Raw genomic sequence first — 25178 nt, 5'->3', positions numbered from 1 at the left:
GGGGCCAGGCCCGGCTGAGCTGCTGGGCTAAGGACTTCCAGTCCTGGCACCACCGTCTGTGTGTCTGTCTGCGGGCTGTCCTTCACCGAGGAGAAGGGCTGCCGTTGCTTCCGCAGCTGAGTTGCTCCTAGAGCTGAATCTGAGCCGGCTCTGTGGGGGAACAGCAGCCTGGCCGGGCTGCCCCTCCTTCCTTCTCTCTCTCCTTGTTCTGTCCCTCCCTTTCTCTTGCTGCCTCTCCTCACTTGGGGGCAGGGGGCTCAGCTTTCAGGGTCTGCTGTAACCCTGGCCCCTACATGGGCAGTATTTAATCCTTGGCCTGGAGGGAATGAGTTAAAGTGTGACTTGGTATCAGAAGGATTAACCCTCCAAGTATCCTTGTGTCAGTGGAATTTCTCCAAGTGGGTATAAAGGGCGGGAGAGGGTGGACTGAAGTGGGGGTGGTGGGAGGGCATGTCCTGGGAGGGCCATCTGGGCATCTGGGGGCAGAAGGAGCAGGCTGGGACCTTTCTGTCTTCCTTTTAGTGAGAAGACTGGCCTCTGCAGAGTGTGGTGGCCTCTTAAGGGGCTTGTGTCCTTTTTACGTGGACAGGATCCAAATAGTCTTGTTTTCGGGAGGAGTTGCCAGAGAAAATACAGGACACCCAGCTAATTTGAATTTCAGATCAACAAATAATTGTTTATTTTAGTGTAAGTATGTCCCTAATATTAGATGGTGCATACTTATACTAAAAAATTATTCATTGATCTGAAATTTCAATTTAACTGGTCATCTTGTATTTTTTTTTTTTTGGCAGAAGATTGGCCCTGAGCTAACATCTGTTGCCAATCTTCCTCCTTTTTTTCCTTCCCAAAGCCCCAGTAAATAGTGGTGTGCCATAGTTGTCCTTCTGGTCGCTCTATGTGGGAGGCCGCCTCAGCATGGCTTGATGAGTGGTGTGTAGGTCTGCACCCAGGATCCGAACTGGCGAACCCCAGGCCACCGAAGCAGAGCGTGGGGACTTAACTGCTATGCCACCGGGCTGTCCCCTGTATTCTTATTTGCTAAAATTGGCAACCCCAGACTTTGGTCTTCTGGGGACAGCTCACATCTTATAAGACCACAGTTTTGTTCAACTGGAAGAAACAATGGAGATCAGAGGCTGCTTTTGAAGGAGTAGGACCCAAGACTAACATCACATGTGATGTAGAATGATTCTTCCAGTGTCTCAGCTCTCGCCTTCTTGCTTTTCCCCATTCAAATTTGTTGTCTTCTGTTCATAGATTTTTTTTTTTTTTTGCAATGAGCTTGAACTCATTTTATTTTTAGCTACAACTCTAAGACAGTCACTTGATTTCCACCAACAGTTTGGTTCCCTAGTCCTGGTCACTCATGATCTGGCAGTGCCGAGCTCTGATTGGATGGGTTTCTATGAGATATGATGGGTTGGATCATGGGTTGGAGGGTGCCAAGAGAGCAGGTTGCAGCAGCTTGCTGTTAATTTGCATAATGCATATTATATAAAACATGGATCTGGAGTCAGTCTACTTGGATCCAAATCCTCATTCCACACTTACTGGCTGTAGAGCTGGGGTGAGTTGTTAAACCCCTCTGTACCTCAACGTCCTTATTTGCAAGATGTGGGTAATAGTGTGTCTGTGTCATTGGGTTGTCGGAGGGTTAAATGAGAGGACACAGGCAAAGATCTTAAAGTAGCCCTTGCCCTGTAGCTCAGAGATTACGAGCTGTTCTTATGATCTGTTTCTGGTACAAGGGTGAGACTCTCACGTTGATTTTAGAGAGAAAATATATGTAGGCACGTCTTTGCCCTAAGAACAATGATTCTCCATTGGGGGCGATTTTGCCCCTGAGGGGACATTTGGCAATGTCTGGAGACATTTTTGGTTGTCACCCCTGGGGGCTATGGTGCTACTGGCTTCTAGTGGGTAGATGCCAGAAATGCTGCTGAATGTCCTACAATGCACAGGACAACCCCCAACAACCTAGGATTATCTAGACCCCAAATGTCAATAATGCTAAGGTTGAGAAACCCTACCCTGAAAGATGTCTCAAACTTATTTTGTATGGTGATCAATCCCACACCTACTTGGCAAAAGGTATTAAAGTCAAACAGATGACTTCTACCAAAATATTTCTAAGAAACTCCACACTCTTGTTTGAGGGGGAACACGTTTGCAAGGTGAGGAAGAGAACTCCTTCTCCTCCATGTTGTGCTTGAGGACGGTAGGGCTCCAAAGTGTCACAGCTCTTTCCCTGCCCAGCCTTACCATTCAGTTTTGCCACTGGAGTGGCTGAATCTGGACCCCGATCTTTCTGTGTCCAGCCTGACACTCTTCTCCACCATGTTTTAACTCCGCTGTTTGGTTTAGGTTACCATGCTGGACTCTTCTTTCCCCTTTGTGGTGTGTTTCCATTTGGGGTCTCTGGCTATCCCTCTCTGCATCCTATTGACTATCCCTCCACCCCACTTCGTCAGATATATTGGCATATGTCTGAACACAATGGATAATTAGGGTTCTGTAGTTTTACAGGAGGTGCCACAGGCCCTGAATCATTAGCTGCTGGAAAGGGCCATGAAGGAAAGGAGCATTTCTTGATTATTCTGGGCACAAATCTCCAAGTCTTGTTGTTGAGATGAAGCAGGTTGATTTCTGACTTCTCTTGTAAGGAGTCAAGATGCCCTGTTATTGTTGTGCAGTTTACACAAACTGCATTTTTGTGTATTAAGTTGGGAGAGTGTTTACTGTCTTTTGAGTCCCTGGGATATGTGAGGTCTTAGACTGGTTCAAACCTATTCTGTATAACTTCAAAGCCAAGTTCTTAACTGCTGCTGTAGAGGTGTGGACTGCTAAAGAGGTCTTAGAGATCATCTGGTCTCAAATGTACGGAAGAGAATAGGGGAGGCCCAGAGAGGGATGTGACCAGCCCAGCCTCCCTCCTCTCACCCAGTGTTGGCTCTGGGTTGGGACCCAGTGGGTGTCCAGATGCCTGACAACATTTTCCAGGCCAAGGTATATAAGAGCCTTGTGGCCTGGGGATGTGAGGACAGCTGGACAAACAACTTGGGGACTCTGGGTTCAGTCTCCCGCCAGGACCCTCATGGGGGAGTGGGTGGAGTTCTGAGGGTAGCGGGGGGCGGGGGAGATGGTGGGCCCCTACAAGCACCCTCCCTCTCTGAGCCTGTGCCCAACCCCACATGGGAGAAGAACTCCATCCCTAGTGCCTGACCAGCTCCAAACAAAAGACTCGGTTGGAGAGTCCAGGGATTGAATTGTGATCAGCAATTGGCGTCATCTGGTTAATAAAGAGATTCTCCACCAGCTAGCTCATGGAGAGTTTCTGGATGGAAATGCTGCCATGGCAAATGATTTGTAGAGCCAGAAACTATCCTGTAGGGATATTCTGGGTCATTAAATACTCAGAATTGGACTCCCCTGTGCTGGCTGGAATGTGGACTTAAGTTCTGGCCGTGCCCACTGAGAAAGGGTCAAATCTGGAGACCTCCAACTGGCGAAGAGCCATAGAACCACACGCCATCAGAGATGAATGCCATGACACAGGTGAAACTTCTCATTGTGCAGATAAGGAGACCAAGGCCCAGAGCAGGCAACGGATTTGTCCATGATCACACAGCAAGCAAATCTAGAAGGAGGCCCTCTTGATTCCATTGCTCTTTCTACCACACTAGCAGCCATCACATATCCCAGATTTTCTGACACATCCAGATTTTGTATAATTTTATTCTGGTAAATAAGTGGGATTTAAGGTGTGTGACTACATGTGATTTTGATTTTTATTATTTTGTGAGACTTTTCAAATTAATAACTTACAGATCAAAAAAAAAAAAAAAAAAAACAAACCACTCTTGCTCAGATCACATGCCCTAAGTGTGAGTTTGAAATGATTGACCTGGAGAGAAGTCTGGTTCCAAGTGCCTGCCAGGCCCATAGCAACATTCTGAGCAAGGAGCCAAATTGTGAACTCTGTGCTTTGTGGCCTGGCTATCCTGGCCAATGGGCGGTACAGAAATTAGAAATTCATCCAAAGACTGCCATTTAAAGGCTGGGCCTGAGTCCAGTAACCAATGAGGTGGCTCAGCATGAGGACTCTGCCCAAGAGAGGTGTTCCATATTGATGGAAATTCACCGAGCCAGTTGGAGGCCCAGCTCAAGGACAGAGAGAAGGAAGGAGGGAAAGCAGGAGGAGCTGGAGTAGTAGAGGAAGAAGCAGAGATGGAGAGAGGGTGGACTCCAGAATGGGAATTTGGGAAAAGCAAGAGGAATGGATCATGTGAGGGGGCAGTACCTCCTGACCACCATCCCAGTTCACCAGGACTCCTGACCATGTGATTAAGAAGTGCTTTCCTGGGTGTCTTCCCTTCCCTTTCTGTGTGTCTTTGCAATAAACACCTTGAAACAGCACAGGAATGGTCATGGCCAGGACATCCTGGGAGCCTCCCTGAATTCTGGACAACTGAAAGATGCGGGTGGGGTGAGGGGGCTAGTGTTCCTCCCTGAGCCCAATTCTTCTCCCTCCAGGGTGAGACCCAGTCAAGCCAAGGGTGGGTATTTGTGGCCCCACTGTCAGCTGACCCTAAGGCAAGTGCAGTGGGGTTGGGGTGGGGAGAAGTCAAGTGCTGGGTATGTATGAAGGGCAGGGGTAAGAGAAGGCTGGTGCAGACTAGGAACTGAAAGAAACAGAATGAGGCTGGATTTCAGGGTGCAAGGTGGAGGGTGTTAAAAACTGAAACAATTGAAGCAGGTTGGGGCCTGATCATGATGGGCCTCGTGAAAAGAGTTTAGACTTCATCCCAATGGAAAGTCACTGAGAAGTCGAAGCAGGGGTGCAATATGATCTAGTTCATGTTTATTAAGCTCTCTCTCAAATATGTAAATACAGATTTGAGAGTAATTAGCTCTGTGGCTGATAATTGAAGCCCTGGAGTGTGTCTGGGTTTTCCAATATGGTAGCCATTGGCCACTACTGTGTGCTTGAACTGAGCTAGTCCAAACCGAGACTAGCTGTTAGGGTACATACACACAGATTTTGAAGACTTAGTATGAATTAAAGGCTGGTGTTGGGAAGGAGCCAGGAGAGAGGGAATGGGCAGAGACCCAAGGGGGAAAGGGGTTGGCTGCTGGCAGGAGAGGCTGGATGCCAAGCCCCAGTGGGAGGACTGGACGTTCTGCTGTGAATGGAGGGAACTTGGAAACATGGTAGCAGACATTGATAGCGTTCAGCTATGGCTACAATTTTCTCAGTTAAGTAGGAGACAATGCCGTCCGGTGGGTGTGGGGCTGGGGCTGGAGCACAGATCAGAAACTTGGGGTGGGCAGGGGAGGGGGATCAGGATTGGAGGAGCCTGGCTTCTGTCTCAGCCACTCTGGGCTTGTCCAGTCATCTGCTCACAGGCACACTGGGACATGTAGATACCCATGTGGTATTTCCAAGCACAGGCCTTGCTGTGGACTGCATTGTGTCCCTGCCCAAATTCATGTTGAAGCCTTAACTTCCAAAGTGGTGGTGATTGGAGATGGGGTCTTTGGGAGGTAATTAGGGTTAGATGAGGTCACGAGAGTGGGCCTTCATGATGGGATTAGTGTCTTTATAAGAAGAGACACCAGAAAGCTTGCTTCCTTTTGCTCTCTCTACAACATGAAGACACAGTGAGAAGGCAGCCACTTGCAAGCCAGAAAGAGGGTCCCCCAGGAACTGAGTCTGCCAGCACCTTGATCTTGGACTTCCCAGCCTCCAGAGCTGTAAGGAAGAAACGTTTGTTGTTTGAGTGACCCAGTCTATGGCAACATGCTATAGCAGCCTGAGCAGACTAATACAGGCTTGGTGTATACCTGATACCTCAGTGTATCACACATGCACGCACATGTTCCCATCAGCCCAGCTTGCATGTACCTGTGTGCTCATCCCTGCATCTACATGCAAGTACGGATGGATGGATGTACAGCTCATACGTCCACCTGGTGGCCTGCCCCCTTCTCCACCCCCATTCCTGAGAAGCATGGCTTGAGTTCTTCATTGTTGTTTATTGAGACTACTCATTGAACAAAGGGGTAGGGGGCAAGAAGGGGAAGCTGTCTTTGCTAGGATTGAGCCAGGGGACCCAGGAGCCCTCAAGGCGAGGGGGCTGGAACAAATGCGGGAAGGTGGCCAGCAGGGAAGGGCTTGGGCTGCACGGAGGATGAGGGCAAGGGGGGGTTGTGGGCAGGCCGGTAGCTGACTCTTTGATCTGACCAGGGCTGGGCTGGGGGCTCTGGCGGTGGTGGTGGACCTACCTTCACCAAGCTCTCAGAAGACTTTGTCCTAGGAGCGTGGACCCACCCAGACCCCACCTCACCCCATAAGGTACCCAAGGAGCCTAGAGGCAGGCAGGGACATGGCTGAGATTAGTCTCTGGAAAGCAGGGAAAGGGGGTTCTGTTGCCCTCAACTGGGGCCCAGGTCCGGTCCACAAGGCTTCAGGGGGATCATCTGGGATGCTTTTTCTGCTTCCAGCTCCTGCTTTGGGTCCTTTGCTAGCAGGGACCTAGGGAAAGAGAACTCAGGAAAAGCCCTGGGCCTAGACCTGCTTCCCCAAGGAGGAGCACTGATGGGGCCAGAGGCAGGAGACTGACCAGCTTTCCAAGTCTTCGATGGTATCTGGCAAGGGCCGATTGAGGGTCTCTGGTAGGAAGAGGGCGGCACTGCCTCCCAGAAGGGCGGTGGTCCCGAAGATGACATTGGGGATGAAGGGCTGCACCTCCCCCGTGATTTTCACCAGTGGGGCCGTCATGCTTCCCACGCGGGTCCACATGTTACTTACGCCCATGCCTGTTTGCCTGGGAGAGTTCAGAGCAGGGATTGGCAGCCTGTGTGTGGGGTTCTTAAAGGACAGCTCCAGGACCTCTAGACAAGGAGCAGGAGAATGCCACCTTCCCACCTGACCTGATGCCCTTTGGCTAGACCAGCCACAGGCCCAGCACCTACCGGATGACGGTGGGATATAGCTCGCTTGTGTAGAGGAAGAGGCAGCTGAAGGAGCTGGACAGGCATCCCTTCCCAAACACAGCCAGTACTGTCCTCAGGGTCCCCAAGTCTGCAGAGGGAAGAAAATGCAGTGAGCCTTGGGGCTCAGGAGCACCTGAGTGTTCTTACTCTTTAGCAGACCCTGTCTCCCTTTTTGCTCTGGCTGCTGGGAAGCTCAAATCCAAACTTAAATCCAAGTAATAGACCCTCCACTATTCCTAGTGCTTTGCAGGCTTGTGTCCTGCTGCATTTGTGTTTTTCCCTGGCTCTGATTCCCTATTCTCATTTATGTTTTGTTGTATATGTTCTTGTCCTAAAATATCTCAAGTTCCTTTGGAAGAGTATAGGTGTATCAACACACAAACATCTATATAAAATAAAAGTGGCTTTTCCAAGGTTGTGATGGAGTGGGTTGTGGGGTCTTCCTTGAGTGCTGGGCTCTGTTGTTTCCCCATCTCAGCTCATCTTCTGCGGTGATGTCACCCAGGCCACGCCCATTCCTTGGGCAATTCCTCATACCGTCCAGACACCACCATACTTTGCCAGGTACGAGTCAGATCTGGAAAAGTGCTTTGATATCATTTAGCCCAACTGAGTTGTTTTCTGGATGAGAGACCTGAGTCCCAGAGAGTGCAAGGACCTGCTCAAGGTAACAGAGTGAATTACAGGCAGAGTCAGCAGACCTGGAGTCCCTGACACGCCACTTCCCAGCCTGTGATGCCTGTGGACATGTTGACCTTCAGGGGTCATCCTCTTTCAGAGCGTTGTGGGGTAGCCCCAGCTTCTCACCCAAGGGCACAAAGAGGAGAGCCAGAATGGACCCTCCCGCCAGGAGCAGAGTAATGGACTGGGTGTAGTGCCGGCCCAGATAGCTTAGGGAGGCCAAGGTGATGAGCTTGGCTGGGATGTCGACCCCACCAAAGATGAGCTGGAGGACGTAGAGGTTGACTCCAAAATCTTCCACACCCATAGCCAAACTGTAGTAGGCAAAACCGGTGGCAAACCTGAGGGGCAGAGAGGAATTGCTTAGACCCACGGCCAGGCTGGGTCCTCTCCCCCGACTGGTCATAGGTCACCAGGAAGGATAGTTTCATTTCTTGTCCCAAACAGCAACTGATTGGTAGCTGCTGCTTGAATGCCATTTTGAGGTCTCTGAGATTGTGTCTGGGCTCAGTGAGAAAGTGCTGAGATTGATTGGTTAGGTCTGACACAGGTGTGGTCTAGGGTGTGGTGGCAAAGATGCCACATAATTGACTCCAGAGAATATCAGGACTGGAGGGACTCTTGGAGACCAAAGGAGGCAGTAAATGATCTCTCTTGGTTGGGTAATAGTTTAATATCCAGAATGGGGGAGGTGAAAGTTGAGCTGTGCACATGGGTCAGATGCCTCGCCTTCGCTGCTCAGAATTGTGGAATCCCTTTTGAAGAGTTCCTGGACAAATTGGATCCTATTCACATGGGGCTGGCCAGGATGGAGAAGAGCCTCAGAACCAGGTCACAGAAAGGGCTTTGAAGGAGGTATGGAATGTCAGACAGAAGACAAGACTCAGGAGAAACGTGATTTCTGTCTTCAAGTCTGAAGCTCTGAGGGCCAGCATGGCTCTGTGGGGTCCCAGAGGTCAGAGCTGGACAAGGCAGGGGGCAGTGACAGAGAGGCACAGCATGGGGAAACTGCTGTGACAGAGATGTGAGCTGGTGAAGGGGTTTGGAGCATTTGCCCTGTGGGTGGGATGGGTGTGACCCAGAGGGAAGCAGACCCTTATGGCTGGACCTGGGTGGGGAGCAGGGATGCAGGAGATTTCTGGGGTTGGGGTGGCCCAGGGGAGAGTATCCCTTGACTCCTCTTGCAGCTGCCCTCGGCCTTGCTTTCTGGTGAGCCTGCCGGAGCTTTGTTCATCACCCCTGCCTTGGCGGATGTGCTGGGGTATGGGCAGGGAAGGGTGGTGGGTTACCAGGCCAGGGAGAGACAGAAGGTCACACGGCGCAGGATGGGAGTCCGGAAGAGGACAACTTTGCTGTACTTGACCTTGGCCAAGGCGATCTCCTTCTGCATGTTGAGTTCGAGCTCCTTGGGGGTAGACGAAGGGGAGGGATGATGTTAGTGACCAGCTAGTGGGCAGGAGGCAGAAGGGAGGGAGGTGCAGGCCTGGTGCCTCTAGAGGAGGTTGGTTAGGGCACCAGATGTGATGTCGGCTTGTGAGCAGGGGAAACAGAGGCAAGAAGAGGGGGCAGCCCAAGAGCAAAGCTCAGTTTCCTGTCCCAGACTATAATCCCGCTCAGCTCCTACCTCCACGCTGAGTTTTTCTCCTTCCTCCTTCCTGCCATTGAAGGTAGCCACCTGCCGGAGTACCTTCAGGGCCTTTGAGGACTTTCCAGACAGGATCATCCAGCGTAAGGACTCTGGTACCCACCTGGGGGCCAGAATCAAGTCACAGTGGCTCCCCCCATGCCCAAAGCCCTTTTGAGAGCCTGGGAGAATGTCAACAGCTAGGGCCAATGGGTAGGAGGCCCGGAAACCTGAGCTGCCTCACTGCAGATTTCATGGAATTTAAACTTGGCCAAGCTTTGCACCTGGGCAGTCTGCAGCCAGCACAAATTCCGGCATTCTCTTCGTCCCGTTCCAGAAGAGCCTTTCCTCTGCCCCCCACCTAGGCCACTTATTATTGGGCGTCTTCCTTAACTAGGAGGCTTGGGCCCTAGGCAAAGTCAGGTGGGGACTGGGGAAGGGACGACACGTTCAAGAGCGGGCAGCTGGAAGGTCCTGCATGTCTACCTCTCCAGTCTTCCTTGGGCTGCATTCCAGGTCCTGGGTGAAGAAGGGCAGGGCTACAGTCCCAGGGCAGCTTGGGAAGGAGGCTAAGGTTAGGGTTGTGGCCTAGAGAATAAGTTTGAGGACGCTTTACTCTCCCTGCAAAGGACCAAGTCTGCTGGGGTGCGAGCACAGCGTGGGGTCTTGGGATTGGCAAGTGGGCAGCCAACCTCACTCTCCCCCACTCCTGGGCTATACTTTTGGGGTAGGTTTGCCCTGAGCAGTCCCTGAGGGTCACTAGGAGAGGAGGAATGGAGGAAGCAGAGGTGTGGGGAGAAAGGAGTGAGGTTTGGAAGAGTCTGGTCTGAGGTGAGGTCAGCTCTGGCTGTGGCCGTCACAGGTACCCAGGACCTGGATCCAGCAAGGCCCTTAGGGGAGTGGACATTGGTCACTTGGCCTCAGACCATTGACCCAGCTGATAGTGGTGACCTCCTGTGCCCATTGCTACCCACCCTTCTGGTCTTGTTTCTGCCCTAACAGTCTTCCCAGCCTGCTCTCGCCAAGATTATCAGTGACTTCCTCCCAATAACCACAGCCAGGACCTGCACTCCACCCTCCTTTCGCTGAGAATAGTGACAACAACGGCTTCCAATTAGTGAGCCTTTCTGTGGTCCAAGCACATGTAACTCTGGGTGACAGGCATTATTAGCTCCATTCTGCCTAGAAAAATCTTGAGGCTCAGAGTGGGTGAGGCTTGTCTCAAGTCACACAATGAAGTGGCCTGAGCTCTCGACTGTACCCTGCTGACCATCCACCCTTATTTTGCCTCCCGAGTCTCTGCTCCTTCTTTGCTCCTATCCTAGGCTGTGGACATTCCCCAGCTCTGTCCTAGACCCTCTGAGCATCTCTCTCACCATGAGATTGCCCATCCCCTCTAGGATCTTCTATTCTCATTTCCAAATGGAGGTCCTATCCCAGTTCTGCATCATTTTGTATAAGTTTGGGGGATTGCTTCACTTCTCTGAGCCTCAGTTTCCTCACTTATAAAACGGGAATAATAATGCCCCCCTTCACACAGAGATGCCCTGAGGATCAGGATGATGTAGGTGGATGCTCAGAACGGCCTTGCACATAGTTAAGTGCTCCAAGACTTCATTTCTTTCCTGAGCTCATTCATTATTTCCTATTCTTTGGCTCCAACTACCTTCTGGAGACTCTTTTCCTGTCTTAAATGTGTCCTCAGGTTTGATGTGCTGATATTGAGCTCTCGACCCACTTGGGGCCTCTGACCCAGATACCTCGATTCTCCCAGATTCTCAGGTTTGACCTTTTCTTTCCTTTAGAACTCAAATCCAGAAGTCTCCAAACTCTGTGGATTTTTCCTTCAAAATGCCTCTCAGACTTGTCTCCCGGACTCCTCCTGCTCACATAGTCACCTCCCTTCTGTCTCTCGTCCCCACCCAGGTGGCTCTGTCCTTCTGTGCTCTCATGTCACCAAGGGAGGCTTGGTCAGGCCTTTCAGCACCACAGACGCCTTCAGAGGTCTTCCCTGTCCCTCCACGTGAAGCTGAGGCCTCCCTGTCTTTCTGTGCTCTCCACAGCCTGGCCCCATCCTGTTCATCCCAACTTACCCCTTCTTCTGCTGCAGGCAGCCCCTGAATGCCCCCCAGACACCTACCCCCTCCTGCAGTGTGCCTTTGTGTATGTCATTCCTCCTCCCTGCCTCTGGGACAGGGGTGTCCTGGGACAGACAGAGTCAGCCAGCCTGGTCAGGCATGGGCTCCCCGTATTTGGCCCTGGTGGGCCTAAGAAGGGAGGTGAAGAGGAGGAGAGGGCCACCTACCAGGACATCAGGAAGAAGGCGAAGAAGGGAATGGATACGGTTAACTGTAGCCAGCGCCAGCGGGGGATGGCGTAGGCCAGACCGGGCAGAATGAACTGGCCAATGGTGTAGAAGTAACCAAGTGTAGTCGATGTGATGGCCCGCAGCTGGGTGGACATCCACTCAACACCTGCAGGAGGAGCCCAAGGACGAGATTAGGATCCTGTTGGGCCCTGGGCACCTCTCAGCGAAAGGGCACCAGCTCCTGTTCCCCATTGGCTACTTGATCTGACCCTGAGCCTAAGGGCTCATCATCTATTTTATAGATGCTGCAACTGAGGCTCAAGAAGCAGGACTCAAACTTAGGTCTTCCTGACTTCCAAGCCCATACTCTTGACTGCTTCTCCAGTGGCAAGTGATCTCCCTTGTTTTGCCTCACTTTCCTCATCTGTATAATGGGGGTGATACTATTGTCTACTTGTGTGTGTGGACTGAATGAGATCTTGTACCTAGCAGAGTGCCAGGCCCAGGGTGAGTCCTCAATATTGAGAGCTGCTATTACGCTTATGGTTGTTGTTATGTTTAGAGGGGGCCTCCGAGGTCCTGAGAGGGGCAGCACCTTGCTTGACCAAGGTCATAGGGAGCCTGTGGCTGAGCCAGGCCCAGACCCCACTCTTTCGGCTTCAGGCTGGTGCTCCCCAAACTCCTGCTCCCCGGCCCCCTCCCCTTGTGGCTCACTCAAGATCACGGTGCTCAGGGTAATGCCTGAGATGCTGAAGCCGCATAGGAAGCGGAAGACCATGTAGGAGGTGAAGGTGGGGCTGAAGGCTGCGCCAGAGCCACTGGCTGCCAGCAGCAGGTAGCAGCAGCTCAGGATGGGCTTGCGGCCAAATCTGCAGCTCAGAGGAGAAGAAGGGTGGGTTAGCCACCGAGCCAGCCAAGGCGAATGACTCTGCAGGCCTCGGGGCAAAGGGCTGGACCTCCCACCTCCCAAAGGGCCAGGCGGGGCATGTAACTCCCTCCCCAGACAGAGCCTTCCTGGTAGTTGCTATTTTTTTTGACAAGTTTGCAATTAGAGGTTTGAGTTAATGAGTGATCTCCTCCACCCCCCAGCTTGGCTGCCTGAGGAGGGGTCAAAGGACCATCCGTCTCTAAACAATCCATCCACCCCACCTCCACTGCCACACAGCTACTACGCTGAGTCCGAAAACCTTGAGGCTTCCCCACCCTGGGTCTGGGGAGGCTGGAGGACTCAAGCTGCAAGGGCTTGGGGCAGAGAGAAGACTGTGGCCCAGAAAGGGATTGGGACTTGCCCAAGGCCACAGAGCAAGGACCATCCTTCCCTCCTCCCCCAGCTCTTTACTTCTTTGGAACACAGTGGGCTGGGTGTCTCCGCAGGTTTTACCTCCCCTTGGGAGGCCCCAGTGTCTCACCTGTCAGACAGGTCTCCCAGCAAGATTCCCCCGATCAGTATGCCCGCCATGAAGACAGACTGGGCCATCTCCTTCAGTTTGTTGGAGTTGCACACCAAGTCCCACTGCACAAGAGAAAGGTAGCACCAGCCTGGTTCAGTCCAAACCGGCCCTCTTAGCCACGCTGAGCCTGCGCCCTCACATGTGCTCACTCGTTCTCCCAGCACCCTCATTTGACTTCCCTGAGCCTGGCCCCTAGTCCCAAGCACCATTTCCCCTTGCAATCTGGCCTGGGGCTCCTTGGGTCTGCTGGTGGCTCTTTGGGTTCCTGACCCTGTTGTTGTGCAATGACAACATCCCTCCAGTGTATGTGGCCTGTTCTACGGCTTACAAAGTCTGCTAAGCTGTCACATCCAGGTCTGTCCTCAACCTCCTCCCCCACCCCCTCCAAGCTTGCCTGTACGTGTGGCTCCCTGCTTGTCTCCTACCCACCTCACATGTCCAAGGTCAATCCCTCTGCCCACACCCTCTCTCCTCCACAGGGACATTACTCTACTGTTGCCATTCCCTCCAACCCAAGTCTTCAAACTCTGTCTCTGTCTTTCACTCTCTCCTAACCCCTCCCCATCAGCATTTGTGTGTGCTCAAATCTTCCTGTCTTAGAACCTCTTTCCCCTCCACATTGGCTCCATTTCTCCCTTCTCTTCAAAGCCAAATCTCTTGAATGAGTAGCTACACTTGCTATCATCCTGTCCTCATCTCCCACTCATTTCTCACTTCTGTCCCCCCACCGCCCACCACTCCACTGAGACTGTGCTCACCAAAGCCACCGATGACATCTTTTTCACTAAGCCCAGTGGAACCTTTGGTAGCTTGACCTGACTTGACCTTTGGCAGCCCTCGACACTGCCGACCTCTCCCTCTAACTGGTCTTCCTCCCTCTCTTTGCCACTCCTCCTTTTCCTCCATGGGCTCCTTTCTCTCTATCCCTTAAAGTTTCCCTAGGGCTGTTGTTGGATCTTCCTTGCTTTTTACGCACTTTTCCCAGGAAATGCCATCTGCTCCTAAGGCTCCAATTACTCTTTTATAATGAAGACTCCAAATCCATGTCTCCAGCCCAACCTCTCTTCTGGACTTGAGACCAGTAGGCTCAGCTGCCTACTTGAAAACTCCACCTGGATGATGTCACATGGACATCTCAGGGTCTACGAGACTTGTCACCCCAATCCCTGTAAGGTCTTAATCTCAGTGACTGGTAATTCTTTTTTGACTCCTCCCTTCCCACTTCACAATCACTCGATCCTCCAGTGTCTAACTTTTTCATATTTCTTGAATCTGGATTCTTTTATTTCCACTGCTTAGTGCAGGCCTCACTGTCTTGCATTTGGATTAAGAAGAACAGCTGATATTTATTGAGGGCTCACTGTGCACCAGGCTCTATTCTAAATAAGCACTTTCCATATCTTAACTTCTTCAATCCTTGCAACAACCTTAAGATGGAACACTACTATCATCTGTATTTGACAGATGAGGAAACTGAGGCCCAGAGAGGATTACTGCAACAATCTTCTGACTGGTCTTCCTCCCAGTCTTTGGTCTCATTCTCTCCTATCCCTTCTTTCCCTGATAACCTGAGTAGCTTTCTACAACACTGCTCAAATCAGGTTCCTGTCTTGCCTAAAGCACTCTCTGGCTTCTTCTTGCCCTTTAGGGTAAACATAAAGCTCTGTTAACACAGATTTATAAAGCCCTCATGCTCTGGCCTCTGCCTACCTGTCTGGCCTAATCTCCTGCTAATCCCCTACGTGCACCCTTTGTCCAACTATCCTGAATTACTTGTGTAATGAAGTGGAGAATTTTATTCACCAGAAATGCCTCTCAAGAATGTTTTGGAAGTAAAGCAGCGTGGGGGAAGAACCACACATCCCAGGGAGATTTTTCCACTTTCCTCTGTTGGAAGTGTGGGGGGAAGGGGGTGGAGGAAGACTCTGGGTCTCTGAGTGGCCCAGCATGGCCCGCAAACCCAGTGGGCTCTTCTGGCCAAGAAGGGCGTCTGCGTGATATGTGTGTGGAGGCAGGGGGAGGGAAAAGGGAAAAGGAGGAAGTGTGGGGGTTAAGCAGGACTATGCCAGTGGGTGTCTAGAGAAACTTCTGGTACTTTGTGGCATGCTGTAGAAAGCCCCTTTAGGAAAATCTAAAGTAAAGACATACTGTCCACCTAAATTAATTTGCCCCTCCTTCCATAGTAAACAGCACATTTCCCAGGTGACCCTGTAGCAGAGTGGGGCCATATATTTCTTGACAATGGAATGTGAGTGGAAGAAGTGTATGCTACTTCCTCCTCATTTGATTTAGACGGAATCCCTGGCCTGAACTTGCATGTTTTCTCCCTTCTGTTGGTAGGAATGGTGACAACCAGAGCAGCTCTGGAAGCCATGTGTTGACGATGGCAGAGCTGCTGGCAGTATGGGTCCCTGAATAACGCTACGGAACAGAGTCCCATCAGCCTGAAATGCCCACCTTGGAACTATTGTGTGAGAAAGAGAACCACTTCTACATCCTTTAATTCATTGAATTATTGTTGACTCTTTTTGTCATGGCAACCTAGCCTATCCTGATACATTCCATCAGAAGTTGCAAAGGGAAATCTGATTTGTTTTCCCCAACCTCCATGGTATCTAGTGCCTTAAGAAATCAGTCTGTTTGGATCATGAGAGGGTCAGTGTTAGATCGACTTGGATTAGTTTAAAGTTGTTGTCCTGCTCCACTGTCCCAGCTTGGTTTCTACCATAGTACTTGTAATGACATAGGCTTTAGAATAATGGTCACAAGCCAGCTTCTACCAGAAAATTATCTTTTCCATGAGAACTTCCTTGACCACCCTATTTAAAATTATAATCCCAAACATGATGTAATCTATGCAGAAATAGAAGTATAATGATGTACAATGTTATACAAATTTATACAATGTTATAAACCAATGTTCCTGCAGTAAAAAAAAAAAATAAATAAAATTATAATCCCAGTAGTCTTTATCCCTCTACCCTACTTTATTTTCTCTCTAGCACTTATACCGTCAGACATATTGCATGTTTTTCTATTTTTTTTTTTCATTTCTCTCCCAAGAATGTCATCTTGATGAGAGCAAGGTTTTTAGTCTGCTTTATTCACTACTTCCATTGCCTAGCACAATGCCTGGCACATAGTAGACATTCAGTAAGTAATTGTGGAATTGATGAGTGAACATTGCACAGGAAGAACAGAGAGATGGAGAGCCTTAGAGGTTAGAGATATGTGGATATCTAAATCAGAGGTCTTAGGGTCCACACTCCAAATGCTATGTGCCAGAATGAGTGTATGTCAGGATGGAGAGTATCTAGTATATATATCCAATCCATAACCACATATTAGGGAGAAGGAAAGAAGTGTTATTCCTTCGCCATCCGACTGGGAAAACTTCTATGGCCAATTGTCTACTAGGGGAGGGTAAAATGAGGTTTTGAAGCTCAGAAGGAGGAGTGCTTTGTGGTTAGATATTAAAAAAATCTTGGCTGTCAATTGCACTCTAAGTTGCTCCTAGAAATTAATGAAGCTCATCAGAGTCGATGATAAAAATGTGGCCATGGTTGCCCTGCAGATCAGCACAAATCTGGGGAGCTCAGATCTGGGATGTGCCACTGTTATGGGCTGAACTATGTCCCCCCAAAAGATAGGTTGAAGTCCTAACTCCCAGTATCTTAGAATGTGACCTTATGTGAAAATAGGGTTGTTGCATTAGTTAAGATGAGGTTATACTGGGGTAGGTGTGGGTCCTTAATCCAATATGACTGGTGAACTTATAAGAAGAGAAGAGAGGGACACACGGGGAGAACACCACGTGACAATGGAGGCAGAGGCTGGAGGGATGCATCCATAAACCAAGGAATGCCAAGGATTGCGGGCAACCACCAGAAACTGGAAGAGGCAAGAGAGGAGTCTTCCCCAGAGTCTTGGGAGAGAGCCTGCCTGCACCTTGATTCTGGACTTCTGGCCTCCAGAACTGTGAGACAATGTATTTCTCTTGTTTAAAGCTGGCCGGTTTGTGGTACTTGGTTACAGAAGCCCTAGGAAACGAATTCCTGTATGTTGGAAGCACCTGCTGGCTTGGTAGGTGGTGATGGGAAGCGGATGGGGAACCGAAGAGCATGGCAATGAGGGAACCAGAGGGAAGGCTCAGTACATGGGAGCTGTTGCTGTGAGCTGCTGTAAGACACGTCGCCCAGGATGGGCTGGAATTGTGGTCGAGGAGGCAGCCTGGACCAGAGCCAGGTGGGCTGATCTGATATCAGGTCCAAAGGGTGAGGGACAGGCTTAGGAGCTGGAGCAGCAGCAGGGTCATAGGCCGGGGGGCCCCTCAGAGGGTAAAGCAGGAGACGGGTCCTAAAAGGTCAGTACAAGCCACACGTGGTCAAGACCATAATCAGCAGAATGGGGGCCCTGCTGTGTGTGTCGGGGGGGGGATGACTCTGCCAGGGGACCCCACACACGGTCTGAACTCCCCAGAGCAAGGACAAGAGAGACAACCTTCCCTGGCTTGGGGGTCTTTTAGAACCAGGTCAGACCTTGCTGCAGCCCGTGCATACTCTTGGGACCCTGATGGAACTTGTGCTGGGGCACAAGGGCCAGAGAGGATGAGGCAGGGACCTGGGGAGATTCAGAAAAGTCTCCAGCTCTGCCACTGAGTAGCTGTGTGTTCCTGGGCCAGTTACTTAACCTCTCTGTGGCTCAGTCTCTTCATCTGTAGTGTGGGGTAATACTAGTACCTGCTTCTCAGGATTGTAAATAGCATAAGGAATGAAAAGCACCCAGCACTATACCTGGAAAACAATCGACACTCAATACAGTCATGTGCCGAATAACGTTTTGGTCAATGACGGACCATATATAGGACAGTGGTCCCGTAAGATTAGTACCATACAGCCTAGGTGTGTAGTAGGCTACACCATCTAGGTTTGTGTAAGTGCACTCTCTGATGTTCGCACAGTGGCGAAATTGCCTGACAATGCATTTCTCAGAACGTGTCCCCGTCGTTATGACGCATGACTGCACACGGTAGCTGTTTCATTATTACTGTCACATGTGTCATGGGGCCTGTGCTCACAGGGCCACGTGATGCAGTAGAAAGGGCATGGATTCTGGAGTCAGTACCCCTTGTCCCACCCCCTATAAAATCTTGACCTCACTGGGCCTGGCCCCATGGCCAAGTGGTTAAAGTTCTGCGCGCTCCGCTTCGGTGGCCCGAGTTCACGGGTTCGGATCCCAGGCGCGGACCTACTTCACTCACCAGCCATGCCATGGCGGTGTCCCACGTACAAAGTAGAAGAAGACTGGCACAGATGTTAGCTCAGGGCTAATCTTCCTCAAAGAAAAAAGAGGAGGACTGGCAGTGGATGTTAGCTCAGGGCGAATCTTCCTCAGCAAAAAAAAAAAAAAAAAAAAGAGAAAAAAAGAAGCTTGACCTGACTGTCATGGCTGGGAGGGGAACCTTCTGGATCTGAGCCCACTGTATTCCTTTGTAAAACAGGGGCGATATTTGCAGTGCTTGATTAGCAGGATCATGAAAGAAGGAATGCAAAGCACCAGGCCAGGGCCCTGCACACAGTAGGTGCTCACTGAATGAGTTCCTGATCCTGGAGGACCCACAGGACGGCCCCAGGACCCTCCTGTGCACATCGTCAGGGCTTTCTAGGTGAGGGCTGTCACTGGGGGTCAGGCTGGGCTGGAAGCGTGGCTGGGGTAGGGGCTCCCTGGTCCTTACCCAGGAGTCAGAGTGGAAGCCAGGAGAGGGGAGATAAGGAGGGGTGCCCAGGGCAGGGCTGAGGGTGAGCAAGTGGAGATGTGAAGCAAGAATAGAGTTGGAGACAAGAGATGGACAGGTGGCCTGGGAGGTGGGCAGCCCGAGGATTTGCGGATGGGGGTGGGGGAAGGCCAGAGACCTGGCAGGGGAACCTCTCCAGGGTGGAGACCTGCTTCCAGAAGGATCCACTGGCTCTGCTTTTGCAGCAGCTGACCTGGGGCCACCAGAGACCTGTGTCGGGGGGACAGGATTCTTGTGGTCCTGGAGACAGGACAGGAAGTCTCAAAGCCCAGAGAGGAATCATAGGGGCCTTCAAGGGAAGGGCCTGCCCACCCCGGGCCAGGCTCAGGCCTCTAAGGGCCACGGGGTTCGGTTTTAGCTGGGTACCCACAGGGCTGAGGTTCTGTGGTATGGGAACTATGGGCTGTGGCTCCTCTCCAGGGAACCCAGAGCCCACAATCCATGCTCCCCGCACTTTCCAGACTTAAAAGAAAGGCCTTTGTTTCCTCTTAAAGCTCCTTCTGAAAAATTCCAACCTCGTCTCTGCTGAACCCAGAGAAAGGAATGTGTGGTCACCTCTGCCAGGAGAGCTTAGGGAGTCAGAAGGGGGAGGGAAGCTCCCTGTGCTGCAGGCTGGACCCTGTGCTGTGCTCACTCACACATCAGTGCGGTCCTCCCACACTCTCCCTTCCGGGAGGGAAGTTCCTCCTTATCCCACTCTACAGATGAGCGGACTGAAGTGGAGGCGGGGGTGACTCGCCAGGTCACCGGCTGTGGGGGTTGAGCTGGGACCCGCGCTCTGGCCGGTGCTGTTTCCACCAGAGGAGGGCCAGGTGGGGCCTAGGTGGGCTGGGAGAAGCTATGACAGCTGAGTCTAATTTTAATGAGGGTCCCCCGACTCTTCTGGTGGAGACTAATCCCCTTAGTTCTCGGGACATCTCTATTAACAATACCAGTAACAACAACAACAGTGGCAGCCAGCATTCGTCCAATGCTCTGTGGGTGCCAGGCCCTGCGCCAACGCTGTCCTCGCGTGATCTCCTTTCCTGTTCACACTTGCTCTTACTCCATTTCACAGATGAGGAAACCGAGACTTCTGGGGTCGTGACATCCCTCGTAAATGGCAGAGTCAGGATGTGAACTCTGCTACTTGACCCTGGCTCACCATCCCACGTGGAGGATGACCTTTGCCTCTACTAACCAGGGTCACCTGGACCGAGCTGGTTGCCAGATGCTGCCGCGCTCCTTACCACCCTCCCCACCAGGGCCGGTGCACCCACTGCCCTGCCTCTGCTCTAGAGACCTACCCCTAGCTAAGGCCCAGCCACTGCTCCACCTGCAGCACATGGGGGACTGGAACCCCACTCCACCCCACCCCGAGCAGACGGAGCAAGGATTTGCCACGGACTGAACCACAAACAGAAAAATCAGAGGGGTTCGCCCTTGCTGTGCTGGTACCAGCGTCCGTCTGGGCCCGGCCACTGACACATCCCTGGCTGGGCAGAGACCCCTCCTATGGGCTGTCACGGCTGAGAGTCCTCAGGGACCCAGGCCTGCACCAGACGCGACCCGGAGAAGAGTGCAGTCCCCCGAGGCTGGGATGCAGAATCACACAGCCTCGACTGCTGGAATGGTGACGGGGGAGCTTGGTTGGCACAGATGCGAACTAATGCTTGACCGGGTACAAGACCTGCAAACTCTGCTCTTGGCCAGGCTTCCCGGATCCCGAGGTGTACCCTGCAGGGGAAGCCACTTCCCAGCAGTCAGCAATGTCCCCAGCCCCCCATGCCCGACTCTGAGGGGGCATGGCCTTCACTCCACACTAACTGAGCACTCACTATGCGCCTGGCCCTGAGATGATAGAGATGGGTGGGAGAGACACCTTCCCTGCCCTGGAGGAGCCGCCATCAGGCAGGGAGGCAGATCCAAGAACAATAGCCTCCTTGGGGCTGCAGCGTGCACAGTCAGTCTCAGGGCGCACAGTCAGTCTCACGGATCATGTGTCGGGGGCCCAGGTTTGACTCCCAATTCCACCACCTACGAAATGTGGTGCCTTGGGCCAGTGACCTGTCCCTCAGTCTCCTCATCTGTAAAAATGGGATAATAAAGGTGCTAACCTCAGAGGGTTGTTCTGAGGATTAAATGAGTTAATATGGGCAAAGTGCTTAGAACCATCTGGCACAGGGTGAGCATGCAGTGAGTGGTAGTGACGATTATTATTTAATCGCTCCCTGTAGGATATTTGTTTCTTCAACTAGCTTCTGTGTTTTTGGAGGATGTTGTGGTAGATTTCACTGCTCCTTTCTGTCTTCCCAGGGACCAGATTACATCAAGTCACCCGTACATTTGGAAACTTATTTACAGTTATTGAGGCATCTTCGATTCCCTCCCTGTCCCTCACTCCCCCACGTCCACTCAGGTCCCTAGTCCCATAGATTCTGACTCCCTAACCTCTCTGGCACCTATTCCAACTGCCATTTCTGTCTGTCATCCTTGTCCTGTGGCAACCTGCTAACTGGTGTCCCTGCCGCAGGACGAAAACTCCCCACAAGCCACTCTCCACCCTGCAGTCACAGTGACCATCCTTAGAAGGTGCCCTGAGCATGCCACTCTGCTGCTTAGCAATGGCTCCCTGTCGCCCTCGGGACAGAGGCCACACCTTTGCCTTAGCATCCAAGCTAAGGTTGTCCCCTCCAGCCCCACGTCTGGCAGCCTCCATACCCCACTGTTCACCCCTCCAGCCTTCCTCTCTTTCTTGTGACCCTGACTGTCTTGCTCTCTTCATACTTCTGTGCATTTGACTCCACACACACTGTTCCTTTTGCCTGGGGCTCACTTGCCCTCTTCAGCCTGCTCGCTGACTCTCCCCTCCTTCACACCCAGTGCAGGCATTGCCGACTCCAAAAGGCCCTCCTGGGTCGCCCCTCCAGGCTGGTTAGCTGCCCCTCCTCTGGGATCCCAGAGCGCTCTGAGTTTATAAAGCTCATATCCATTCATTCCACAAATATTTATTTCACAGAGCACCTCCTCTGTGCCAGGCACTGTTCTAACAGCTGGGGATACAGCAAAACGGCTGAAAATCCCACCACCCTGCCCGTAGTCCTGGGGGATGGGTCTGTCTCCTCACCAGAGGTGAGCTCTGGAGGGCTGGCAGGGCTCACGTGTCCTTCGACTCTGCGTCCTCAATACTATGCACGCAGCTGTCAATAAATGTTTGTTGGATACTGCATGCATTTCAGGCACTGTGCTGGTGCTGGGGAGAAAAAGCACATACGACAGGGAGGAAATACAATCTAGCAAATGTAATGGTGAGGAGCAGGGCTCTGGGGCCAGATGCCTGTGTTCAGATCCTGAATCTGCCTCTTATTAGCGCTGTGACCTTGATCAAACTCCTTAACCTCTCTGTGCTTCAGTTTCCCATTTGAAAAAATGGGCTTATAATACTAACTACCTTACAGTGTTGTCAGCAAGGTAAAAGTGTTAGTATTTATAAAGCACTTAGAACAGTGTCTGGCACATAGTAAGCACTTATGAAATAAATATTCATTAAACAAATGAATAACAATCACATAGCATCTGAACATAGATATCCTGGATTCAAAGTCTACCTCTGCCAGGTCCTAACCGTATGTCATCCTGGGAAAGTCATGGAACCAGGCTGAGCCTTAGTTTTCTCTTCTGTGAACTGGAGATACTAATAATACTTCCTTTGCTGAGATGCCGTCTCCTGGGATTTCAGGAGCCCACGCACATAGTATGCCCAGTGCAGGACTGGCACCGGGTAAAGAGTTTGAACTGCAGCTCTTTTAACGAGGCAAAAGCAAGCTCCTGCCCTTGAGGGGCTCATGGTCCCCGAGGGGAGAATGAAAACATTGCCTCTGCTCACTACTCAGATGCCACCGCTTCCAAGAAGCCTCCCTAGCATCCTATGGTTCCTCCCTCTCTTGAACTGCCGTAAACACTTGTCCCCTGTGCCTCTTATGGGCTTTAGCTTTAAATTCCAGTTCTGAAACTGACCAGCTGTGTGGCACTGGGCCTTCACTTCCATTCTCTGAGTCTTAGTTTTTTTGATCTGTAAGAGGAGATAAAATCGCTTTCAACAGAATATCACTGTGGGAATCAAATTGTGGGAGACAACGTCTACAAAACACCAAAATGTGCCTGGCTGTTTGTAAGTCCTCAGTAAACGCCAATCCCCATTTCCACCTCTCCAATCCACTGTGATCTCCTGACTGGCCTGTCATTCATTCAAGAGTCTGATTTAACTCTGTAATTCCCAGAGACGGCAGGTGGACGAGTCAGTGAATCAATGAAGGCATGAACGAACGGGAGGGGAGCCCCCGAGCGACCGCAGGAGTGCATGAGATGTTTTCTGGTCTGCTCAGGTGTGTTTCAACTCTCCACTCTGTCCAGTCCCTCCACACACCCTTCCACCTTTGCACAAGATGGAATTTTCCTCCTTTCCATCATTGCCCGGCTAACTCTTGCTGCACATTCTTATCTCAGCTCCCGGGTCACTTCCTTAGGGAAGCTTCCTCCAGGGCCTGCCCCCTTGCCTCCACACCCTGTCCAGGGGTGGGCCATAGGCTAAAGTCACAGCCCTAAGTACTTTGAAGTTGTAATTTTGCATTTCTTTGTGTGGTACTTTCATTAATTGATGTTACCCCCACTAGGTGGTGGGCTCCGTGGGAGCGGGGATGGAGCATTTGTGTCCCCAGAGCTTAGCACTGTGCCTGTCCCAGATGGGCTGCTTGTTGAAGACATGTTTGCACTCCGAGTGTGAAGAAACCACACCCTTGGTGGGTATGCATCTGCACCCAGCTGCTTCCTCTCTGCCTGCCCAGCGCCCCATCCCCGGGACCTAGGGAGACCAGGCCCCAGCCCACTCTCCTGTCTGCGAGTGCTGCAGGATGAGGCCTGCCTGCTGTAAGCGGAGGCAGAGGGGTTGCCTCTGGGCGTACCTCAGTCACAATGGAGTCCCTGGTGCTGACGTAGGCCCAGCCATCCAGGCAGGGCTCGGTGGCCCCCTGGGTGTCGTTGGGCAGGCTGGCGTTGGGTGGATACACGAAACGGAGGCAGGTCTCAGGCTTCCCGTTCAGGCCCATGGGGAGCACCCAGGGCCCTGCGGAGGAGTTGGGAGGTGGGCGACAGTGGTGTTGGGGGGTGGAAGCCGTGAAGATCTGCAGCAGGTTGTGGTTGGCTATGCCGAAGACGGGGAGGCCTAGCAGGACCACGTTCAGGAACTGGAAGGGGCCCTTGTTGCCCACGCGGTCGATAAGCTCGGAGAAGGTCATGGTGCCAGGCAAGATGAGCCAGACCTGCAGGCGAGGCACCAGGCTGGAGAGAAGTATGTGTGCACGTGTGATGTGTGAGCAGGTGGATAGGTGTGAAGCAAGCATGTGGAACAGTGCATGTATAAATGTGTAAGGACGTGGGGCTCAGGTGTGTGTATTGACAGATTTACTTGTGGGTGCCTGAGGATGTACCCAGCTGCATGTAGAGATGTGGGGTCACAGGTGTGGTGTGTGGGTGGTCGTTTACAGGGGTGCGTGTATTTAGGCTGGAGTGTAAGGGCACAGCTGTGTGAGCTTGGGCGTGTCGCTGTGTGTGTGTGGACTTGTAGGCATGAGTATGTGTGTGCCCAGCCAGGCTGGTCACACCTGCTGCGTGCATGGGGCAGTGCAGGCCACACGGCTGGGACCAAGGAGCCTGGTCTTAGATGATGGCCACGCAAGACAGATGGTGGGGGTAGGTGGAAGAGGTCCCTGGTCACCCCAAGCAGGCACACAGGGTTAGCAGAACCCAGGTGGCCTGCTGGGAAGGTCTCCCCAAGCCCAGAGCCTCCAGGCTTTTGGCTGCCCCCCTGGGGCTGGACCCACCAGACTCAGGCAGCAGAAAGGGCCCAAGCAAGTTCCAGAGGGCATAAGGGCCTTGGCGAGTCACAGTGTGGAAGCGGGGCCTGGACTTGGGGGCTTCCCAGGGGTCCCTGGGGGCCGGGGCCTGGGGGGGCTTCCATCCTTCCTCACCTGGTAGCTGGGCCTGGCTCCCTCCGGTGGGGCTGGTGGGCGCTGTGGCTGAAGCCCTCGCTCTGTCCCAGGGTCCAGCAGCTGCTGTACTTGGGCAGCTGAGCTCCAACAAGCTGTGTTTGTACCTTCCCCAGGGGGGCTTATATAAGGCATAAGCTGTTTCCTGGGTTAATGTTTGACTCTGTTTTGAGGATTAATGGCACTGACAGGGAGGGTGCTGTGGACCCACCAAGCCCATCTTTCCTCGAAGGGCTGTCTCAGCAAAGGCTGGGGTGGTGGTGTGGCTGAGCCTAGCGGGGCTGCTGGCCGGACAGAT

General features: G+C 52.1%; 1 protein-coding gene across 1 annotated transcript; it reads right to left on the bottom strand.

Moving 5' to 3' along the window:
• Positions 1-6377: 6377 nt before the first annotated feature.
• SLC22A8 (solute carrier family 22 member 8) lies at positions 6378-24157 on the bottom strand. Its single transcript, XM_058526621.1, has 10 exons — positions 23798-24157; positions 13022-13125; positions 12327-12481; positions 11610-11778; positions 9305-9428; positions 8970-9085; positions 7807-8021; positions 6979-7087; positions 6627-6830; positions 6378-6538 (listed from the first exon to the last, which is right to left on the bottom strand). The coding sequence occupies exons 1-10, from the start codon at positions 24128-24130 to the stop codon at positions 6439-6441; spliced, it is 1629 nt and encodes a 542-aa protein (XP_058382604.1). The 5' UTR covers positions 24131-24157; the 3' UTR covers positions 6378-6438.
• Between the last annotated feature and the right edge of the window lie 1021 nt (positions 24158-25178).

The sequence above is a fragment of the Diceros bicornis genome, chromosome 31 (assembly GCF_020826845.1).
Source record: "Diceros bicornis minor isolate mBicDic1 chromosome 31, mDicBic1.mat.cur, whole genome shotgun sequence".
NCBI classification, from domain to species: Eukaryota; Metazoa; Chordata; class Mammalia; order Perissodactyla; family Rhinocerotidae; genus Diceros; species Diceros bicornis.
This window is presented reverse-complemented; position numbering and strand designations above follow the sequence as displayed.

Excerpts from the sequence above, each read along its gene's own strand:
- SLC22A8 (XM_058526621.1), bottom strand. The coding sequence starts at position 24,130 with ATGACCTTCTCCGAGCTTATCGACCGCGTGGGCAACAAGGGCCCCTTC. Across the intron at positions 13,126-23,797 it reads GGGACTCCATTGTGACTGAG|TGGGACTTGGTGTGCAACTC; the intron begins GTACGCCCAGAG and ends TCTCTTGTGCAG. Across the intron at positions 11,779-12,326 it reads CCTGAGCACCGTGATCTTGA|GTGTTGAGTGGATGTCCACC; the intron begins GTGAGCCACAAG and ends CTCCTCCTGCAG.